This window comes from Xiphias gladius, chromosome 19 (genome assembly GCF_016859285.1).
Source record: "Xiphias gladius isolate SHS-SW01 ecotype Sanya breed wild chromosome 19, ASM1685928v1, whole genome shotgun sequence".
NCBI lineage: Eukaryota > Metazoa > Chordata > Actinopteri > Istiophoriformes > Xiphiidae > Xiphias > Xiphias gladius.
In genome coordinates this window covers 13,247,594-13,269,492 of record NC_053418.1, presented here as the reverse complement: position 1 = coordinate 13,269,492, position 21,899 = coordinate 13,247,594, and the positions used below count along the sequence as shown (strand labels likewise).

At 41.1% G+C, this 21,899-nt stretch overlaps 1 protein-coding gene across 1 annotated transcript; it reads right to left on the bottom strand.

Annotated features, from left to right (window-relative positions):
• Positions 1-4,613: 4,613 nt before the first annotated feature.
• LOC120805351 (transducin-like enhancer protein 1) lies at positions 4,614-21,839 on the bottom strand. The gene is made up of 16 exons (XM_040155526.1): positions 21,780-21,839; positions 21,568-21,642; positions 17,054-17,270; positions 16,666-16,682; positions 13,889-14,002; positions 13,580-13,633; positions 13,192-13,341; positions 12,907-13,045; positions 12,317-12,516; positions 10,580-10,656; positions 10,142-10,391; positions 9,254-9,501; positions 8,677-8,824; positions 8,392-8,542; positions 7,900-7,976; positions 4,614-7,463 (listed from the first exon to the last, which is right to left on the bottom strand). Exons 2-16 carry the CDS (start codon positions 21,592-21,594, stop codon positions 7,356-7,358), a joined length of 1,977 nt encoding a protein of 658 aa, XP_040011460.1. The 5' UTR covers positions 21,595-21,642; positions 21,780-21,839; the 3' UTR covers positions 4,614-7,355.
• Positions 21,840-21,899: the final 60 nt, after the last annotated feature.

Here is a 21,899-nt window from a genome sequence, read left to right as displayed (position 1 = left end):
ACACACACACACACACACACACACACACACACACACACACACACACACACACACACACACATATACACACATGCACAAACCTTTATCTCTGTCCTATTGAATAACTCTCTGATGCTTTCCATATTCCATGCGAGGGATTATTACAGCTTACCCACAATCCCCAGCAGCTGATTATCCTGCATGTTGACAGGACAGAGTTGTGCTATCGGCCTTGTGCAGGAGTCGGCTGTGTGTGTGTGTGTATGAGAAAGACAGAAAAGCATACTGTATTTAATTTGTGTTTGTCTGTACACTGTTTGTGTGTGAGAAAGAAAAGTAAAGATTTATTTCGCATTTATATGTATACGAGTGAAGGAGAGAGGAAATTTATCTTCTTATGTGTGGGTGTGCATGTATGTGAGAGGAAATTACTTTTGTGTGTGTGTGTGTGTGTGTGTGTGTGTGTGTGTGTGTGTGTGTGTGTGTGTGTGTGTGTGTGTGTGTGTGTGTGTGTGTGTGTGGTAGTGCTCAACCAGGCAGGTGTTTGTGGTTGATACCTGCGGCTCCACTGGTGCTGATCACCTCAGCATGGCACCTCACCTTGGGAGGGAAACAGCTCTAAGCTCATTAGCACACATTGACACACACGCGTGCACGCACACACACACAGGTGCAAAGCACAGTGTACTACCTGGGGAGGTTGGGGCAAAAAAATGGGAAGAATAGAGGAAAAAAGCAAATTATTTCAGGGGAGAGAGGAGAAGAGAGGAGAGGAGAGGAGAGGAGAGGAGGAGAGGAGAGGAAATCCGTTTACCAAATAAGAGATAACCAGGAACTTGTGGAAAACAAAGTGAAAGATGAGGGAAGGAGGGAGTGTGGGGGGACATAAAGAGAAAGGAAATAAGAAAAGGAGAAAAAAACATCTTGGTAGACAAAGGCTTTGGAGGAAGGTAAAACAGAGGGAGGAGGGAAACATAAATGAGACTGAGAGGAGGACTTCAGAAAGGAGGAGAAAGGAAAAGAGGAGGAGGATGCTTGAAGACAGCATAACAGGATGTAATGGTTTTAAAGGCTTGGTTTTATTCATGCTGGCAGCAGCTGCACTCTCGTTATCCCCTACTCGTATTTCTGCGAATTCAATTTAATCTGGGTGTATTGTAGCTTCTCTTCCTTCTACTGCTCTGCTCCACTTAAGTGATGTCCACAAACTCAGTGAAGAAAATTTAAACAGCAAAACAATGATGGCTAAGCCTGACTTTCATTCTAAATGACTAAAAACTACACGGCGCATCTCTAGTTTAAATCAATCAGATAATAAAAGTTTCAAATTGGGATACTATAATAATCATGGTCCACCATGGTCCTTATGCCAGTACCACAACATTGTACACACACAACAACGTTGTAACATTGCGTGCTGTTCCAGCCCATAACTTCTCTCTTCTGGTTCATTCTCACTGCTCTTATTTGCATTATTTTCCGCCACAGCAGGGAGCCATTTCCAGCACAAAAAGCTCTGATAATCCCACTGTACACTACCGGCTCAGCACCACACAGCTCAGAGACAAAGTCGCAGGCTAGCTGGTGAACATATTGGATCATTTAAGCAGCTAAAGAGCCAGATACTGTCCACAGGCGTTGGTAGAGACCAAAAACAGAATTAAAAAAAGAGTAAATATTGGATTTCAAATGAATTCTATTGTTGCTCCGTCTCTGCTTGATGTGTAAACAGGCAACTGTTTGCTAACATGGTTTCAACAACTTTGTAAGGGTATAAGTGTTTACAGCTTGTTCCGCTGCCCGAAGTTTAAAAAAAACTTCATATTCTTCAACAGTCCTTTATGTTGGGTGCCTGCATTTTATTAGATATTTTGTGACGAGGTGCTGAAATTACTTATTTTTATCTAATCCAAGTGAACATGCATCGTTCATTCCCACTTAAGCAAAGTCGGTTTCACGGTGTTTTATTAATGTCAGTCTTTACTATCCCAGACTCGGGGAACCGATGAGAAAGAACATTTGGAACAAATTAAACAAATAATGATGAATGAAAATTAGAAGAAATAGTGCCACTAACAATATACCATACATACACACTCCATCACACAGTCATTTGTATGTCTGTATCTGTCTGCATCCCCAATAATGACTAACTTGAAGGAGTGTGAACCCAAATTAAACCTCTACATTAAAATCTAGCCTTAAATCCTAAAACAGAGCATTTTCAAAGGGAAAACAGTCTGACATGTCACTCGCATGTCCTGAACTGGTCCTCATAAACGTAGAAATACACATATGCTCACATCCATACTGTACACATAAACTGAGCAGTGGGAAGAGAGCACCTTTTTTGTGTGGCGTTGAGATAAATAGGATTAGGGATTTTGGAGATTTAGGAGGAATAATCCATCTGTGTATCGGAGAGAGGCAGCAGCGGTGATGATCAAAAGAGAATGCTGTGAGTCAGAGCTCGGAAATCTCTGGATAGACTGGAAACTTGGAGTGACATTTTCTCTTTTTTTTTTTCCTCAAAGGATCAGCTTTCATTTTTTCACTGTGACTGCTGTAATTGCCATATAATCACCTCATACAGTACAACACTCTGTGTATGTGTGTGTGTTTGTGTACGTGTCTGTGTATGAGACAGGGAATTATATATTCACAGTAATTAATCAGATTTACAGTTTACAACAGGGGAGAGAGAGAGAGAGCTGTCTGTTTGTTGTGGGTGTTAGTATTAAGCAGGGGATTGGACTTGGTTATTTAACACACAGTCGATTTGAACAGCTGCTCTGTTCCGCTACTATCTATACCTCCATATCAATATCACATAAGCTAAACAAAAATACACAAAACTCTACACACCAGTGCCTTCACTTTTCTGCAGACTGAAACACCCCTGCTTGGTTTGAGTGGGCCACCCAGCTTCTTCATTCTTCACCTTTACCCACTTGATGCTATTAAGGGCCACAAGAGGCTGGAGCTGTGGATAGAAAGCAGAAAAACACTGTAGACAGGTCACCTGTTTTTCATAGGGCAAACAAAGGTGCAGTGCCACCGCGTTCACTGTAGGAATGAGCAGTGATCTGATTCCTGAAAACCCTGTGTAAATGCAAAACCAGTTTTTTTTTTTTTTTTTTCTCAGTCTAAAGCTTGGGACAAATCTAAAGACGTGATGAAACCTACAAAGACCACCAACTTGCACAAATTGTTTTAGTCTTTGACAGTCAGGGAGGAGCGCGGACCCTACTGAAAATCCTGTGAGAACGCTAGCTGGCAATCAAGTCAAATCACAGATGGAAGACAACAAGCAGCTTGCACTGTTTATATGCAGCACAATCTGCACTGAAATAGCCAAAAAAATATATATATATATATGAAAAATATATTTTAAAAAATGTATTTTTCTTTCATGTATGTAAACTATGCACTACGAAGTCACCATAAGACCATCATTTTCGTCTGAGCTTAGGGACCAGGAAAGTAAACAAGCACTAAGAGTGGTCATCAGATTTCTATCTCCTCCTGACTTGACCAACTAATGAGATTTTGTTTCATGTCTCTTGCAACGTAGTAGGAAAACTGATTAGATATTATTTTATTTGAAAAGAAAGAGTAAGTGCACAAATATTATGTTTAATAATGTATATTCGTCAGTCACAGGGCTGCTTAATAATATACTGTAGCAGCAAACCACTACACAGGCAGCTGGATCGTTTCAGGCTGCCTATACTAAAGCAGAAATCATTTACAGTCAAGTTGCATTCTATGTCAAGTGTGTCACACTCAAATACCTACAAAGGCCTGATCCCATTCAGGTACTTTCCAGCTCTCACTGAGTCACTATCCCTACTGGGGGCTGTTAATCTCACTTTTAAAGTGTTTGTCCAGTCATAGATACTGTAGTTTATAAAGGTCAAGTGCACCTTCCAGTCAAGTGAACCAATCCGCCTAAGTCAAGGTTTAATCCTCCAAACCCAAAACTTGACCTGCGATGCATCGTAAAAGTTACCGGTCTCACCATTTCATACATGTGTATGATGGCAAGAATGTAAGTAATGTAAAGAGCTAATGTGTCATTTTTAGCTCTCAAAATTTGTTTGATGTTTTGTATGATTTACAATACCACTCTACTGGAAAGCGTTTTGCTTCATCTTTTGATGTTGCAAATAGCAGGACGTGACTAAATAACTTGCATAATGTTGTGGGAACATTTTAGTGACTCACCTCAGTTTGTGCTGACACCCCACGCTCACTCTCACGAAAATCCCCATCACAATGACTATGGTTGTTAACATTATGAAAAGCAAACAGGACTCAGGGCTGTGCCTCTGTGGCAAAAAAAAAAAACAACCAAAAAACACAAAGGGAACTTGGGCAAATATAGCGAGGAGATTCGGACTTAGCCAAGAATTGATGTTGCTTGATAAGAGCGCACTGATATTCCTACTAATGCAAGTCTAGTTTAATTTATCTTGACGTCATCATCACCAACAAACACTCGAATCCAGGTGACCTATTTGCATTTTTTCGGATTTCTCATATTTTGCTTTTATTTGAAAAAAAAAAAAAAAAAAAAGTATAAAATATGTCAGCAAAAAAACTGACAGTGATATATGACAATTTTAAGCTGTAACAGGCAGTTTATTTCAAAAACCTCATCCACACAAAGCCAGAAGAGGGCAACCATTATCCTCTCCTTGTTACTGATGTATTTAGACTTTCATTAACACATACTTCGCGTGAGGGAAACATCAGGAAGGATAGGCCCTAGTTATCTTTCACCATCCAAGTTGTATTTGCAAGGCTGTAATCCAAACTAGCTTTTGTTTACGAGGCTGATTCTCAAAACTTTGAGCTTCCATGACAATTATCTATAATGAATCAAAAAGATTTTATCAGTGAGGTCCAAATGTGTTCTTGTACTAACCCAGACAGTCAAAGACCACTCCAGTTACAAAAAAAAAAAAAACACATTTATTGTCTAGACATTTCCATCATTATAGATTAGCTAGCATTAAGACCATTTAGTATTTCTCCTGATTAGAAGTTTCTTTTCCATGTAAAAGACGTACAAAAAAAGTTTGTTATTTCTAAAGCATGTCCTGTAAGAAAAAAAACAAAACAAAACAAAAAAAAAACATATATACATTTTTACAAACATTCAACAGACAAAAATAGATTAAAAAAAAAAAAACAAAACAAACTAAGCACAAAGTCATGAAATTAATGAGTTAAAAATGGCTGAAACTGACGGATTCCTTTCCGAAGCTGAAATACTACTGTACCCGCACTACCTTCCTCTATAAAACTATCATGACAAATAATTTAATCCTGTTTGTAATCCTAAAATCTTCTTTGTAAAGTGAAAAAACAACATTTTACTTTTCAAGGCTATTTAGCCAACATCCCAGTTTCAACAAAATGTTAAAACAAGTGACAATATATGGCATAAATGTAGTACAGAGGATTTTTCACTTGTTCACATAGGATTTCCAAAAAATACAAGATTAAATCACATGTGAAGATAATCTTAAATGGTCCCTGTTTATGAAGCTTGATTAACCATCCATACAGTAAGACATCATGTTTTTCAAAGAGTGATGAAGGCAGGGACAGGGTGTAATTTACAACACTAAAGACAGTAACCAAAGGGTTGTTTTAAATTTCAAGTTAAGGGGAAAAAAAAAAAAAATAGATTTTGGACAATTCATGTTAATTATTATGACCTCAACCTGTGAATGTATTGTAAAATAGACCACAACAAATTAACTGCATGAAAATTAACAGCAGGGCCATGTCTAGACTTCAACGAGACCATATTGAAAAAGCAATCTGTAAATCTCAAACTATATCCAGCTGACCAATAATCAAGACTGAGTCTCTGAAATGTTAATTCAGCTGTGTAAAACCACATCAGCACGTGCAGTTATTGACACACTGCTGCTCAAAAGAACAGGGTTAAAGGTCAAACAAATTAACTAAACAAATTACAATATAAAGGCTTATGTTGCCGTCTCTCTTTTCTCTCTCCTTGTTTTCAAATATAGCTTTATCTCAACATTTCTGTCAATATGCCGGAGACTTCCGAATTTGTGGAGTTCAGCTATGGGGGAATAATCTGTTGGAACAGATACACTGGAAAAGGAGAACCAACGTTATTTGAGGGTTAATTCAATCTCTGAAAATGTTTTCCCTTCATCTTTCCACTAATTGGCCTTTCAACTAGGTCCACAAGGAATAGAGGACAAAAAAAAGGAGAAAACAAGCTACCTTTTTCAGAACAACCAGAGTGAATCATTCTGTAATAACATTTACAGTATATTCTCCTGTTTTTGAAGCTTATTTGGTTTGGTAAGATAATTTTTTTCCATATAACAGAGGACTTGAAATTCTTTTTGGTGGCACCTGAAATGGGTATGAATTAGGAAAAAGTACTGTATGCCTCTTGAGGATCAAACTAACCCATCACAGATGTTATTAGTAGCATGATACTAGAAAAGTCAATGAGGCCTTCAGTATGTTTAAAAAGTACTGTTGCGTATTTTCTAAGTACTGTGTGTGTACTAAGTGTGTAGGGGGACAGCTACCACTACAGTGCAGTTAGTGAGGATTGGACCCACTGTTAAGACAGGAAAGGTACTTTTCAGACAGTGTAGATGTATCAGAACAACTCACATTTTAAGGTCAGAGAGTCAGAGCCAAGAGATAAACAGGCTGTGAGCATTATCTGTCTAGAATAAAATGCAAACCAACGTGTTCTGCATCCACTGTCTATAAAATGTCCATCCATCTGTTCATCTGCTGTTGTTTCCCCTCCTTTGTCTCTCCAAAATTATGTCCCTTACTGTCCACCTTCTGCTCCACCTGTCTGCCATTTGTTTACATATTCAACCCTCTGGTCTGAGTGTTCATTCTACGGTCTCTGCCCCTTGTCGTCACACCGAATCAAGTGTTAAAATATCTGATGTTCAGTACAGTGTTTTCCAGAAGAGCTGTTCCCAGTCAAAACAATGCAGACCCCCCTTCAGTTCAGTCATTGTCTGGTCCACGTAACTGACCCCAGTGCAGTCCATAGCAGAAAGCAGTAAGACAAGACAAGAACATCCAAGTAGTTTCTCGCCTTCCGTTAGCATCAGTCAGCTTCTCCAGTTAATGGCTCTCAGCTGATATGGAGTCGTGTATACAGGCACAACACATGTGCATGTAAAATCCTTCTCTCCTTTCTGTGTCTACTCAGCAGATGTAACAGAAAAAAAGAATGTGCTGTCAAGGTCAGTCTTGTCTGTGATTTCTGGCTCCATGTGAAAATTTCTAGAAACATATCAGTTCATGTTTGAGGAAAAAACAGATATCCATGCTTTCTTCCCATATTTTTAGTAGATGACCTCGTAAACAGTGGCCTTCTTGTCCCCTGAACCAGTGACGATGTACTTGTCATCCACAGATATGTCACAGCTTAGCACTGAGGATGATTCTTTAGACTGAAGAGAAAGAAAGAGATACAGAATAGGAAAATTATAATTATGCTCTTAGAAAACATAATTATGTCGTGCGCTCATTCCAATCAATATTGCTGGATGGCTAATAAGATACAGTGGCTATCATAACATGTTTGATAATGTTCTCACAGCACCACATGAGACAGGATGTATTACCACACTGAAAGCAATATTTCATTGCATGTCCCAACAGCAGATGAACTTTGCAACTTTCATGTGTCATAAAAAAGGAAATGAACATTGGAGAATGCTTTTTTCGAGGATAATGCCATAACAATTCCATGGTGTCCACCCTTTCATTCCACTGATGCAATGCAGTGCTGGTGCAAATTCAATGTGGCCTGCTAAAGCTAGCAATTTCTTATATTATCCATGTTCATTTTTACATAATGAATATGTAGTGATCTGTTGTTCCAACCTGGAATATGCTGGCTCCATAGGGTGTTCTCCATGCATTCAGTAAGTTATCCTTTCCTGTGCTCACAAACCATTTACCTGGGTAAAACACACAAACACACAATATATGCAATCTGTGGGTAAAACAAAAAGGTAGACAATAACATCATCAACACAATCTGGTTAAGCAGTGAAAAAGCCTTTGTAGAACAAAAAAGACCATACCAATTAAAAAGGTCAAATTTAAGTAAAACCGCTAAGGTAGGGGCGTCCTACAACATAACTGTAACGTCCGTACCCCTGTATCTCCCTTCCTTACTGTGTACCTCTATAATGTCCTATCTAATGAAGGCATGAACTCAAAAAACCATCTGAGGTACAACTAGGTCCTAGAGCCTTCACAACACATCCCTAATTCTAAAGCGAATGGTTTTAAGATAGACCACAAAACGAGAAGTGCCAAACGAGTGAAAGAGGACATAATAGCCTGACATCAAGACAGCCAGTGTCTTACCACAGTAGGCAAACTGCAGGGAGAGTACACAGCTCTCATGTAGATGAAGTTGGTATTTGTCAGGCTTGGTGACATGAAGGACCTCAACGTTGCTGCTCTCCATTCCCACAGCGAGCCACTCTCCTGTCGGACAGTAGCCAAGAGAAAAGATCTGGGAAGAGGAGATAGGAAATATTACTTGCGCTGTATTAGCATTGAGCATTTGACCATCTGCGAAATTTTAATTCAGTCTTACTGGGGATTCTACTTTCAATACAAAGGCTTAGTTGATGAAACAGTGTGCACCTGTGATGTGAAGTCATGCTGCTGCAGCTGCCGTCCCTCTCTCAGATCCCACGAGCGGACAGTGTTATCGAGTCCTCCGGTCCACAGCTTGGTGCCATCATTTGAGATGTCAATACAGCTGGCTCCATCTGTGTGGCCCTGAAACTGCCTGCAGGATACACACATACATTTGGAGGTAAATAAAAGAGAGAAATGTTTCAACAAAGACACTAGGAATCAGGTTGTCCAGGCAGTTGGTATGCATCACAGACAACCAAATGTGAAGAGCTTACAGTATTTCTCATCAGCAGCCACTCCCGTAGTACTATTGCTCAATATTCTGCCTCTTGGTGCTACAACTTCTAATTATAAAGGTTAAATCACCCAGGGCTGAAAGTCTGCTAATTAAGGAAGGCAAATATTGAGGTTAACAGGTGGTTAGAGCACTTAGGCAGTAATTGTAGATGCCCTTAAAATTCAACTGAGCCTTATATTTATTTGTATTAATCTTCGGCAAAGAATGACACTGAAAATAAGCAAACCTTCCATGTTCCTTCTGTCTATAATCAAAGCGTACATACAACAACGTCTCTCTTACCGAACGAGTGTCTGGTTGTGTAAATCCCAGACTGCGATGTTACCATCGCTGCAGCAAGAGAAGCAGACCTTGGAGTCCGGGCTGATGGCCAGAGCGTAGCATGCTGGCGCTGATGATGTTAACTCTGCCTTGATCCTGGGAGTTGGCGTGGCCAAATCCCAGATTGACAACGTACTCGCCTCACCTCCCACTATCAGTGTTCGACCATCGGGGAGGAGGCGACAGGAGCGGATGTAGTTATCTCGGTTCTGATGTGGTAGGCACAAAAAAGTATCTTCAGTGTTTTTGCATGCATACACACATAATACTGTATTTTTATAGATAAATTCAAAAATGAAATATAATAAAATAAATGAGCCTTTCATCAAGTGTTGCACGGTAGTTTTTATTTCTTCAACTTAAAAAAATATAAAAACATTAACCAGTAAGTTGGGGCACCCTATTAAGTCAGTACTTTGTAACCCCTCTTTGACAAATGTTAAGCATGGAGGTGGAAATATTCTGCTTTGTGGTCATGTGGCAGCTAGTGGCACAGGAAACACTGCACAGATAGAGGAAAGAAGGAATTCCATTGAATATCAGCAAATTCTAGATGCAGATGCCATGCAGTCAGGTAATAAAGTGAAACTAAAAACAGGATGGTGTCTACAACAGGACAATGATCCAAAGCAGACGTCAAAATCCACCATGAACTACTTCAAAAAACAAAAGCTGCCAAGGGCGGAGTTCCTATGTACTGATTTAGTAGGTTACCCAAACTTTTGCACCTGCCCCAGTAGGGGTTTAAATTTTTCTATTTTTTTAAGCTACTGAAATTTGCCCAAACCTTTGCATACAACTGTATTTTGCACTGAATATTTGCCCCACAAAACCCATCACCTCACTCACCAGGCAGTCGAGCTGTGACACGGGGCTCTTGTTTCCTGGGTGACTAATGTCCCAGACCTTGACGCAACCTTTCCCCCCTGTGTAAACGTGTCGGGTGGGGTTACTGATGGTAACAGCACACACCACCTCTCCGTGGTTCAGTGTGTTGATCTGACGGGCATGGCGAGGAATCCCTGGGCCCACCAAAGCATCCGGGGGGAACGGCACTGGCTGCATCTGTCCGTCGGCCGCCACATGAAAAGAGTAGGCACTGATAATACAAAGGAGGAGCAGGATGGTTAAGCATGAAAAAATACAGAGAATACAGATAAAAGTTGGAAAAGGTGGAAAGTAGAAGGAAAAAAAAAAGTATTTGTTTCTGAGAAGACATATCAGTTGTTCCACAGCCACTGTGAGCAATCAGTCCTAAAATATAGAAGCAGCAGCAATTATACTTACGGTTTGCCACCAGGGATTCCTGTCAGACTGGGAGGCATTCCAGGAACCCTCATATGAGGATGAGGATCAAAACCAACCTTGAGGAGAGAACACAGACATTTTATGTTCAAAGTGCAAACACATGCCCATGGGCATTGGCAAAATGCACACAGGTCAATACTAACCTGTGGAACAGAACACAAACACTCGTGAGCACAAAGCAAACAGACACTCTTGAGCACACACACCCTCCAAATCTGAATGACAAGTATAAGAGTCAGCAAACACACCAAGGTAGAGCTGTCAGTTCTTGTGTCTCCCCCCGGTATCCAACAAACACATGCAGCTGGTGAGTACACAACCTGAGTTTCTATCAAGTGTTGCCCAGACACAGGCACAGCTGTGAGTCTACTAAACCTATTTAAACAGTGTAATGAACACTATTCAAATACAGCCAAGAGTGATGAGGTGACTGAACATAAAACACACCAGCATACCCACTGTATAAATACTATCACACAGACAAGAGAAATACAGCTTTATAACTACTACTAACTATTGACAATTTCTACACTCTGTAATTTAAAATATACAGAGATTATCAAAAGTAATCACAACCCTTAACTTCTTACCATTTCATTATTTTAAAACACTGAATTACAGTGGACCTAATTATGATTTTTCAACACTGATCAAAAAAGACTTGACATAATGAAATTGCCAAAAAAGTAAAAATAAAAATAAATCTAAAATAAGTAAAATATGATTATTGATTAAAATATAATTGACTTCATAAGAATTCACTGTGGCAGCCAATTGTTTTAAGAACTTCCTTAAATTGGATGGAGATAACCTGTATTTAATCATTAGTATGCCAAGTGACTTTAATTTCAGTTTCTGGAAGGTAAAACTATTGCAACTGGTGCTGCCATTAGTCACTTTCCCGGCAAAAGCAACATGAAAAAAGATGACAAAAGATTAATCGATCTGCTGCAAAGTTACTGAAAAATCAGACTCAAGAGAAGGATACAACAAAATCTCCTCAGTTGTGTAAGGTCGTAAAAATGGAAAGAACATTGTACAACTTAATCTGCCTGGAGCAGGTTATAGGGTTTCATTGCTGAGCTGTGAGCACTGTGCATACAACTGTTGCCCAGGTGCGTCAAGAAGAACGGCAAAGCAGCAGCCACGGCTGAAAAAACGTATGAAGGCAGCAGAAGTAGAAAACATGACTTGAAAATTCCCTCTGTTCTGTTCACTCACATTTACCATGCAACTTCATAGAGCTTGAAAGGTTTTACAAAAAAGAATGGGATAAAACTGAAGCACCTGATACCAGCCTACACAGAGCCAAGGCTGGAATTCTTGCCAATGGAGACTCTACTAAATATTGTGTTAAAGGAGATTAATCCTTATTTAATGAATAATTCTGTGCTTCATATTGGTACTTAATTTAGATACATTTGTAGACATTTGTTCTCACTTTGATATTTCTAAGGATCAGGGTCAAAAATGCCTTATTACCTCAAGTGTGATTCAATATTGTAACACAGTGAGATATTAAAAGTCAAAGTGTAGATAAAACTTTTTTTGTACACTGTATATCAACAGTAAGTAATATTTAAAAAAAAAAAAAAAAAACAGACATCTTATGTACAGTTAACTCCTTATGTTGATTTGATATGTTGTGATGGCTTTCTTTGCTCACAAATATAATATTACATTTAACCAGAGCATGAGTCAGCCTTTTCCACTCACCATGGGTGAACGGCCATATGCAGCCACAGCGGCCGCGGCAGCAGCACTCATCTGAGGTGACATGTTGTGCAGTCCAGCAGCATAGGCCGCAGCCCCGGCTGCACCTGCCAGCTCCCCGTTCATTCCTGCTGCATGGGGCAACATACCAAATGCACCCGGGTATGGGCCTGGTACAGCAAGGGGTGTCCGCAAACCTGCAGCTGAGGAGAAGAGGGAAGGAAAGAGTAACACACATAAAAAGCTTGTAACAACTAAAAGAGCATTTAAGTTCAACATCCCTTAAATATCTAAGAATACAAGCCCTGATGAGCAAACAGAGATTTCTGACCAAATCTATGATTGCTGGCAGTCAGATTTATCTTTCCTATCAATTAGACTCACATGCATGAGGTTTTTACAAAGTAAAGTAAGCCTTACAACAACAGTTTTTTGGAAGCATGCAAAAAAACCTGCAAAATTTATCCAAAGCCATTTTACCCTTAATGGTGAGGTTGAACTTTCCTGGAGACAATTTAGAAACATAACTTAATGCCTTCTGGAAAATATTATCATTTATATCATTCAACTACAAATGTTTACACTGGACTTACTAGGTGGATGTGGTATCTCCATGGAGGGGGGTTTGGATAGACTGGGCCGGATTCCAGGTGTGGAACTCGGACCAGGGGTGGAGTCACCTCTAGGTGTGGGTGTGCTTGACTTAAGCCCAGGTGTACCTGCCTTATCTCGCTGCCACGCAAAGAGAGAGACTTCAGAAATACACAAGAAATATGTAACTACTGAAGTATGTATTTGCCATCAATTGATCCATCAAGCTAGTTTATTCAACTATATGCTAAAACAACCGAAAAACTTTTTGTATTATTCATCCCTACCATTGCCATCTCTTTGGACTTGAGAGAGGAGGAGCTCGCTGATGATGCAGTAGAGGCTGGACTACAGGGGTCTTTCTTGAGAAGACGTGCTTTATCCAGGCCATTCTCTCTAGGTGAGGGGAGAGGCGTGCCACGAGGGGAGGCTGGATCCTGGTGGAGGGACAAGGATTCAGTGAACTACCTGAGAACAAAAGTACTGGGCAAAAGTGGTGTTGGCATTGTCCTGGATAGGACATTTTAGTCCTATACTGTAGTTAATTCACAGAGCAAAATCCTGCACAGACTACTGTGGTGCTGTAATTTTAATTTAAGCAAACAACCAACAGTAAACAACCACAATCATCAGAACTATTAAACAATTAAAAAAAAAAGATGAAAACATACTGACCTCATTTGAGACATCCACCACTAAATTATCATCACTTTTCTCCCCATCACTATCCTGCAAAGACAAGCCATCAGTTAGCTCACCATTACGTATTCTCTCCCTTCACTTCATTTCCATCAGGTAATTTTCTTTAACAGCTGAGAAATAGGCTGTTACAAGGAACACAAGTGAATAGCCAAGAGAAAATAAATTCCAAAGTGAAATATCACTCTTAACATTCTATGTGTGACTATGATACATCTGATCTTTCCTCACTTAAGCATTAGCACAGTAAGACACACACACACAGACAGCAGAACCATTTCTTACATAGTGGCTCGAGTCCTTGTCATCCACCTTGCGTTTCTTGGTGTCGTTTGGAAACTCTGGTCCGTTGCGTCGCTTATCTGAGTTCCTAAGGCTTTCTGGCAGCAATGAGTTACTCTGCAGATGAAAGCAGAGAGGAGGAGTAGGACAGAACAAAGTGGAATAGAAGAGCAGAGGAAAGAAAAAAATATGTGGCATAGAAAGATAATAGAAAAAAGTGAAAGGAAAGTTTGGAGGGGACAAAAAATAAATAAACAAACAAGAAAAAGGATTTGCAGAAGTGAGACAGTTTTGCCATTTACAGTTCCGGTTGAGCTTCATTATGTGCATGAGCTCACTAGACCCATCTGATCCATCTACCACTAATTACAAAAGCTATTCAGCTATGTGTAGAGCAGGTTAGACAAACAGACTCTTACTTGCAAATAGGTTAATAGTTCACAGAAGCATGAATTAAGTAGCACTAACACTTAAACAGCAACCTCTTTTCTCACTTGACCAAAGCCAGTTGCAGCCACACACAAACACACACCTCTGAAGTTGATGATGATATTAAGTGGCTCTCAAAATCTATCAGTGCTCCCTCTCCTGGCTCTGACAAGCTGCAATGGCTGCAGTATGTGAGTGTGTGCGTGTATATGTGTGTGTGTGTACAATGTGTAATTGACTGTGAAAGCCTGTGTGTATGATCAAGTGTGTAACAGACTGTGTGTGTATTACTTGCATAACACTCATGTGTCCCTCTGTGTCCTAAGACTACACACACACACACACACACACACACACACACACACACACACACACACACACACACACACACACGGGTGCCCCCCTCTGGCCTCCTGACCAACGGATCCTATTGTTAATGGATTAAAGCTTCATGTTGAGTCCATTATAGTCTCAGCCTGTCAATGAAATGTGCATACAACATACACAAACACACATGCGCGTGCACACATCTAGCAAGGGAGTGGGCTTTGAGGGGGGAAAGGGTAAATGAAGGAGGAATAGCTAAAAGAGGAGGAGCAGGGGAGGAGGGTGAGAAAAAGGGGAAAGGGAGGGGATGAGATTAGAGGACAGAGAGGAAGGAGGGAGGGTGTGAGAGTGTAGAGGAGAAGAAAGGGTGACAAGAGATGAGGGAGGGAAAGAGATGCGTGGGGGGGGCCGGAATTCTGCCAAAGCCCCCCTCCTCCTCCTCCCCCCCTTTTACTGAAAGGTTTTAGTGGGCTGAGCAAAGGAGCACTGACCCGCAAAACATAAGCAATTTCCCCCCTCCATCCCTGCCCTGTTCGCTTTTAGCATAGTCTCTCTCTCACACATACACACAAGCTCAGTGTCATATGACTGCCGCTCCCTCACCCCACCCCCCTTTCCCAAACCCTCCCCACTCAGTGGTGGTGATATTAAACACAATGAGTCTTTAAGCGCGGGATCAGGGGCGGTGGGAGCGGGGGAGATGGGGGTAATCTGCTCACTGAGGTGTTAAATAGGCACAACAATGCAGGCTAGGCTAGAGGAGTGTGTGTGTGCATGATGTCTGTGTATGTGAATGTGGGTGTATGTGTGCGAGTGTGCGTGTGCATGTGACCATGCTAAAAAGCTCATTTGGAGGAGAAAGGAAACCTAACAGTTCAGAGCAGATCTAGGGCAGAACTAAACAGGCAGGCCAAAGCTCTCCCCAAGAGATCCCCAAGTACACATAAATACACACACTTTGAAACTAACAGTCAAAAATACACATTTTACAATGAAAGCTATTTGGGTGTGAAACAGTGGTTAAAAAAACTGCAAGGTAATACTGTCAAAATTGATTATTCCTTCTAAAAAAAAAACAAACAAAAAAAAAACCCACAAAGGTTTTGAACCATTCAAATATATATTTTTTGCACTTAATGTCAATAAGAGGCAAACAATACAACCAGAGACATAACTACTTGGGAGCATAATTTCGAGATGTGCCCTCCGGTTGCTGGAATGGTAGGCTACCTGTAGCTTATATAGCTTGTATACAACTTTATCTTGAGGTTCAAGAATTTTGCCATCTACTGACCAAAATCCAAAGTATTTCCAAACGGGGCTTTTTAGATCGCTCGGAGTGCAAATCATTCTCTATGCAGCCAAGTCGGGTTGTGAACTGTCAGACATCCTTATCAAACAGTTGTTGTTGAGGTATTCGCTCCTTTCAGCTTGACCTACATTTCATTTTCAATCAATGAAAGTGACGTTGTGGGACTCCTGTCCGTCATGCAGTGCATTCAGTGCAACAGCCTAGGCCCACTGAAGAACTCGTGAGGCAGACAGCTGTTTTTTGGTTAAACAATCAAATTTCTTTTTTTTTTTAACAATTTGATTATATGATGAATTTAAATCACGGGAAACTAAGGGGGAATTAGGTCACTACAGCAGCAAAAAAAATTGTATAATAAATACAAATTAAAAGGACAAAATGAGCCTCACTCCACAATAGGTGCAGTTTACCTGAATATATGACTTCCAAGGCTTAGTTTTCATGTCGTTTAGGATAAATTACCCTTTTTAGAATTAAATGTAGTTTACTTAGAGCAGACAGTTTAAATGTGTTTTTCCTTGAGTTTGAGTGCGGCTTACTGATCCCACAGACGTCAACAGGGCTAAGATAGACTAATCTCACTGTTGAGCTTAAGTCAAACTGCATGCAAACTGCATATAAGAACAAAGTCAAATTCCCACAGACCAAACTGTCTCTCCTAAAGTGGTTTGTCAGAACACTCAACGCTGCTGCAGAAAGAAGAAGTACTTACGGTGCCAGGCTCTCGCTCTATTGCCATTGGAAATATGTACATGTGGTTGAGGTCACAGGGTTGGGTGTTCAGCAGAGCAGACAACAAAAAAATAAGAAAGGAAGGAAAATGAATTGGAAATGTTAAGTCTTGTACATTTCATTATATTTCTAACTAAGAAACCAAACTTTGGAGTAAACAGTCTCAGAAGCAGCCCCAACAATTTTGGTCACCAGTGGAAAAAGAAAACAATAATACACTTAAACAATGCATCTCTCAGAAATACACAGTCCAAGTTAAACGACATAATAATTTGGTTATTCACAAACTTCAGGGCAAGTGAACTAATACATTACAATTCCAATCTATTTAAAGTGGCATTTCTGTGCAGGAGGGTGTGTCTGTTCACCTCTCAGGTGCTCATGTCCTCCAGGGTGTGAGTCTGGACCTGACAGGTGGGGCTTTTTATCACCACCGTCTTTTCCTGCCAGATGGGGAGGGACAGCACCAAGTGCTCCTGATAGAGCCAGGAGGCCAGCGGAACCACCCAGCTGAGAGGGGTGGAGACCGGCGGGGTGAGGAGTGAGGGGCACAGGGGCACCACCGTGGTTATGGGATAGATGCTGCTGCTTTAAGACAGAGAAAAAAAACAGAAAGAGAAAGAGGTGGTTAGTTGAGTTGAGAAAAAAGATGTCGAACATTTAGGGATGCTGCAATACACAGCTGAGCCCTCTTGAGGTGTTGTTATTCTAAAGCTGGCAATATATTGTAAACAAACAATAAAGTGGTGATCTGTGACTAAAACAGAGCAGTGCACTTTTTACAGTGTAAACAGACTGACCAGTAATGATGTTGGCAATTACTAATAAGATGAGATGTTGAGCTCACTGGATGTATCAAAAAATGCTATAATATACAGATGGCAGACAAATTAAAAGAAAAACCTTAATAAATGAACGGAGAAACATTACAAATGCCGATGCTTCCACCCAGGCGCACTGCATGGTACAATTAAGCAATTAACATCCAATCATGCTCTGTGGTATATATAAAAATGCTGAGCAGACCCAGTTGATTCTGATTTTGTATCAGGATGGCAAGAGGAAAAGATCTTAGTGACTTTGAAAGAGCGTTCATTATTGGGGCAAGGATGACAGGAGCTTCATTCACAAAGACTGCTCAACTGGCTAGTGTTTCAATAGGAACTGTGACTAAAGTGACATCTGCATTTAGATCTAAACCTTTTAGATCTGTGGGAAACTCACAGTAAATAGGGTCAGAAATTGTGGTCAACAGCGAACATTTGATGAGCTTGATGTTCATGCATTAATACAATATGTAAGGAAAAACAAAAGAGCAGCTCCTCCTCAGGTGACTGAGAATGTCAATGCAGGACATGATAGGACTGTGTCAGCAAGAACAGTCCGGCGACGGCACTGGTCTACAGATATGTGGAAAAAAGTGATATTGTATCATGAGTCATCCTTCACCATATTCTCGTCAAGTAGGCAAGTGGCACACACAAAGAGAACGGTACAGGATTGAATGCTTAACCCCTACAGTGAGGGGATCCAGTGGCTCTGTTATGCTGTGGGGGGCATTTTGCTGGCATGGATTGGGTCCACTTGTCCCATTAGAGGGAAGGGCAACTGCAGATCAATACAAAGTTGTACAGAGTGATCACCTTTATCTTATGATGAAACCCCTTTATCCTAATGGGAGTGGTCTTTTCCAGGATGACAATGCCCCCCATCCATAGGGCACGAGGGGTCACTACATGGTTTGATGACTATTAAAATGATGTTAATCATATGGTATGGCCTTCGCAGTTGCCAGATCTCAATCCAATTGAACACCTATGGGAGATTTTGGACCAACAGACAGCGCTCTCCACCATCATCATCAAATCACCAAATGAGGGAATGTGTTTTGGAAGAATGGTTTTCATCCCTCCAGTACATTCCAGAGACTTGTAGAATCAATGACAAGGCGCACTGAAGCTGTTCTGGCGGCCTATCTTACTAAGACAATTTATGCTACTTTTTCCTTAAATGTATTACCCATCTGTAGCTGCCTTAAATGTGCAAAACACTGGCACCTGACTCCAAAAACTGAAGTGTCAATGAATGACACTGAGCCATCAATAGGTAAAAATCAACAGCACTCTGTAACCTAATCAAGAGATTTCTAGCCCTACTGAAGTCTTCAACAGATGGGACAGTTTCTTCAATGTCTTGGTTTACACCACCTCAACAAGCTGCTGCAGTCTACAAGGCAGTGAACACATCCTCTCCCCCTACACACCGACACACACAAACACCCTCCTCCTCCTCCCTCTGAGGTCAAACACTGAACAATACTGACAGCTGGGATCACAGCCCAGAGCCCGAGGATGTGGTGGAAGAAGAGGGGGAGAAAAGGAGGAATGACGGAGAAGTGGGGGGAGAGAGCCGAGAGCCCCAGCTGCTGCCTGCACTGTCAGGTCTTGTGAGGGAGTGAGGCGGCTGAGGAGAGAGGGGAGGAGAAAAGGAGAGAAGAGGGTGAGAGAGAGGGAGAGAGAGTTTGGCTGGCAGCCCTGCTCTCTCTTTCACACCAAATCAGGCGCTCGTCTGAGCGTGAAATGCCTTTGTGTTCCAAAACATCATTATTGCCTCCTCAGACAGTAGCCGCGGGAATCCAAGCTCACTGATTCGCCGCGGGGAGGGGGGAGGAAGGATTGGGGGGGGGGACACAGGAGGCGACTCAGCAGGGGTGGAAGGAGTGCTGAAGGTCAAACCGACTTTTATCTCACCTAATTGACTAACCCACTCCCCTCTCCTGAGCCCCCCCCTTCTCTTTTCCTCTCTATCCATCCTTCGCTCTCTGCGTCGTGCTTCAATGAATGAATGCAACACAACGAAACAGTCTTTAACCTCAGTCCCCATGCCTGCCTGTACACACAATCACACATATACACAAACACACACTCAATTTCCCGAGTTGGCTCGCCTGCCAAACAATCAAACATAAACACACCCACACGTCACACTTGATCACACTAACATGCATACTCAGAGTCTAGATAAACAAGGAAGACACACACACCCTCACTCAACCATCCTACTTTTGACTGTTGTTTTCTGGGGATAACTGAAATGCATGCTTTGCTACACACAGATGCACACACAAACAGATGCAAAAACACACACACGGATACACAAACAGGACCCCTGATGGGAGTAAATGGAGGGGAAGCATTGGTGGAGGCAAGGGGAGCCTGGTTTGTCATGGGATGTTAGTATGAGCTGGTGTGTATGCATGTACATGTGTGTGCGTGTGTGTGTGTGTGTGTGTGTGTGTGTGTGTGTGTGTGTGGAGGTAGGGGCAACATGCTTCATTACACTCATTTAACTCACAAACAGGGTGAATGACGGGGGAGACGGGAGTAGAGAGGAAGAGGGGAGTGTAAGGGCACCACCATGACCCCCCCTTTTACAAACACTGAAATCCTGCAATTAAGACTCAAACAGCAACTGCCAAAACCACCTCTCCCCCCATCACACACACTAACAGAGACCCCCATCAGTCCACGCCAACTAACAAGCCCACCTAAAATCAAACCAAACTACCCTCCAAGCTCGGTGCCAGTCTTTGCTAAGCTAAAGCTATGAAGACCCCCCCCCCCCCGGCCTCCCCTATGGTAACTATAAAGCTGAGTATTCTCAACCATTCTCAAATCCCACCCAAAGTCACCACCAACAGCTAGACTCAGTCTCTCTTTTTAACTAAACATTGTCACTGAACTGCAAGCAAAAAGTTTGTGTTTTTGTAACCTCTTTTCACTCTCACCGTGCCAGTCCCTTTTCAGCTCAAGTCTGAATAGCTGGTTTTGCCCCCATCTTCATCACAGGCTGACGACATCTTTTCAATAAACATCTCTCATCAAACTTCTCTCACTGAATCATATGCTTTCTTCTCTACTCGCTCACTCTGAAAAAAATCATTTCTATCAATCAATCAATCAATAAATCAATCCATTCATTTTTATTTCCAGACCCATAGTCCATAAAAAAGAGAAACTATCTGCTATCTATCTATCTATCTATCTATATAACTATCCTTGGGTTTCATTTTAGTACATTTCCTACCAACTCTTTCATACGTCTGAAACATGATTCTGCATGATTCTCCAAAAAATATTGTCAGAGAACTATGCCCTTGACTCTTGATTTTAAGATTAGTTTGTTGATCAAGGGATTGAAATAATTGCATCTCCTTTAAAATATAGTGTAAGCTGTGTGCCTAAAATGTATAATCAGTGTACACTTATTAGTGCAGCTGTATAATTTATAACACTAGCACCACTGTATAGCTTTAGTAGTCATTCTGAAGGTTTCAAATGAAATCCGAAAAAAAAAATGTTTGCTTAAAGAATTACTTTGAAGAATTACTTGGGTGTTTTGTTAGAGTTATGTCTTCATTCATGGAAGACAGACCTGTTGACATTCTGTTCTTATGTGTGAGGTTATGGAAAGGTATAGCATTAGAATATACACAGCTGAATCTTTATCAGAGTATTTTATCCTTCCCTCACATTTAAACTTAGTTATACTGCTATACTAGTGTAAGTGTGGTATGACATACTGCGCTCTTTTACATGCAGCAACACTAAACATACTGACTATCACAGCTGGACAGAGAAGAACAAGTGCTCCTTTTCCAGAAAAAAATTCCATTTGTGGCAGGACAAGCATCTGAGAGGTTAAAATTACCTTATTCACAAATCAAGATATGAAAGGTTTTCCATCTCTGACTTTTAATGTGTGGAGAAGGAAATGTATTTCTTATGGAATAAACAGACATACAGAGACAGTCAACATCATATAAGTAAAGAGGAAGTAGAGGAATACACACTGTAGGTGGAAGACCTGGCAGTCCACGTACCCCGATGACTGCATTGAGCTCTGCCATGGTCACCTGTTTGGCACGCTCCACAGCTTGGACCACCTGCTGCTGATGCTGCAAAACACAGAGACACACAGAATGTGGTTCAAGACTGAGACTAAAAGGCCGCATCATCGGTAAAGCTACCACAGACAACAAGAGCATGTAAATGGCATAAAAAAGGTCTTTAGCTCAAAGTCACACACACTCACCTCCTGTGAGAGGAAGGGAATGACTTGTGCACAGATGGTGTTTAGTCTCTTGGCAATCTCAGTCTGATGAAGGAAGAGACACACAGAGACAGAAAGAGACTTAATTGTTAATACAATAAT

Coding starts and splice junctions, on each gene's coding strand:
- LOC120805351 (XM_040155526.1), bottom strand. CDS start 21,594: ATGGCAGAGCTCAATGCAGTCATCGGG. Junction 10,657..12,316: donor CATATGGCCGTTCACCCATG/GTGAGTGGAAAA, acceptor TCTCTCCTCAAG/GTTGGTTTTGATCCTCATCC. Junction 8,825..9,253: donor CACAACCAGACACTCGTTCG/GTAAGAGAGACG, acceptor TGTATCCTGCAG/GCAGTTTCAGGGCCACACAG.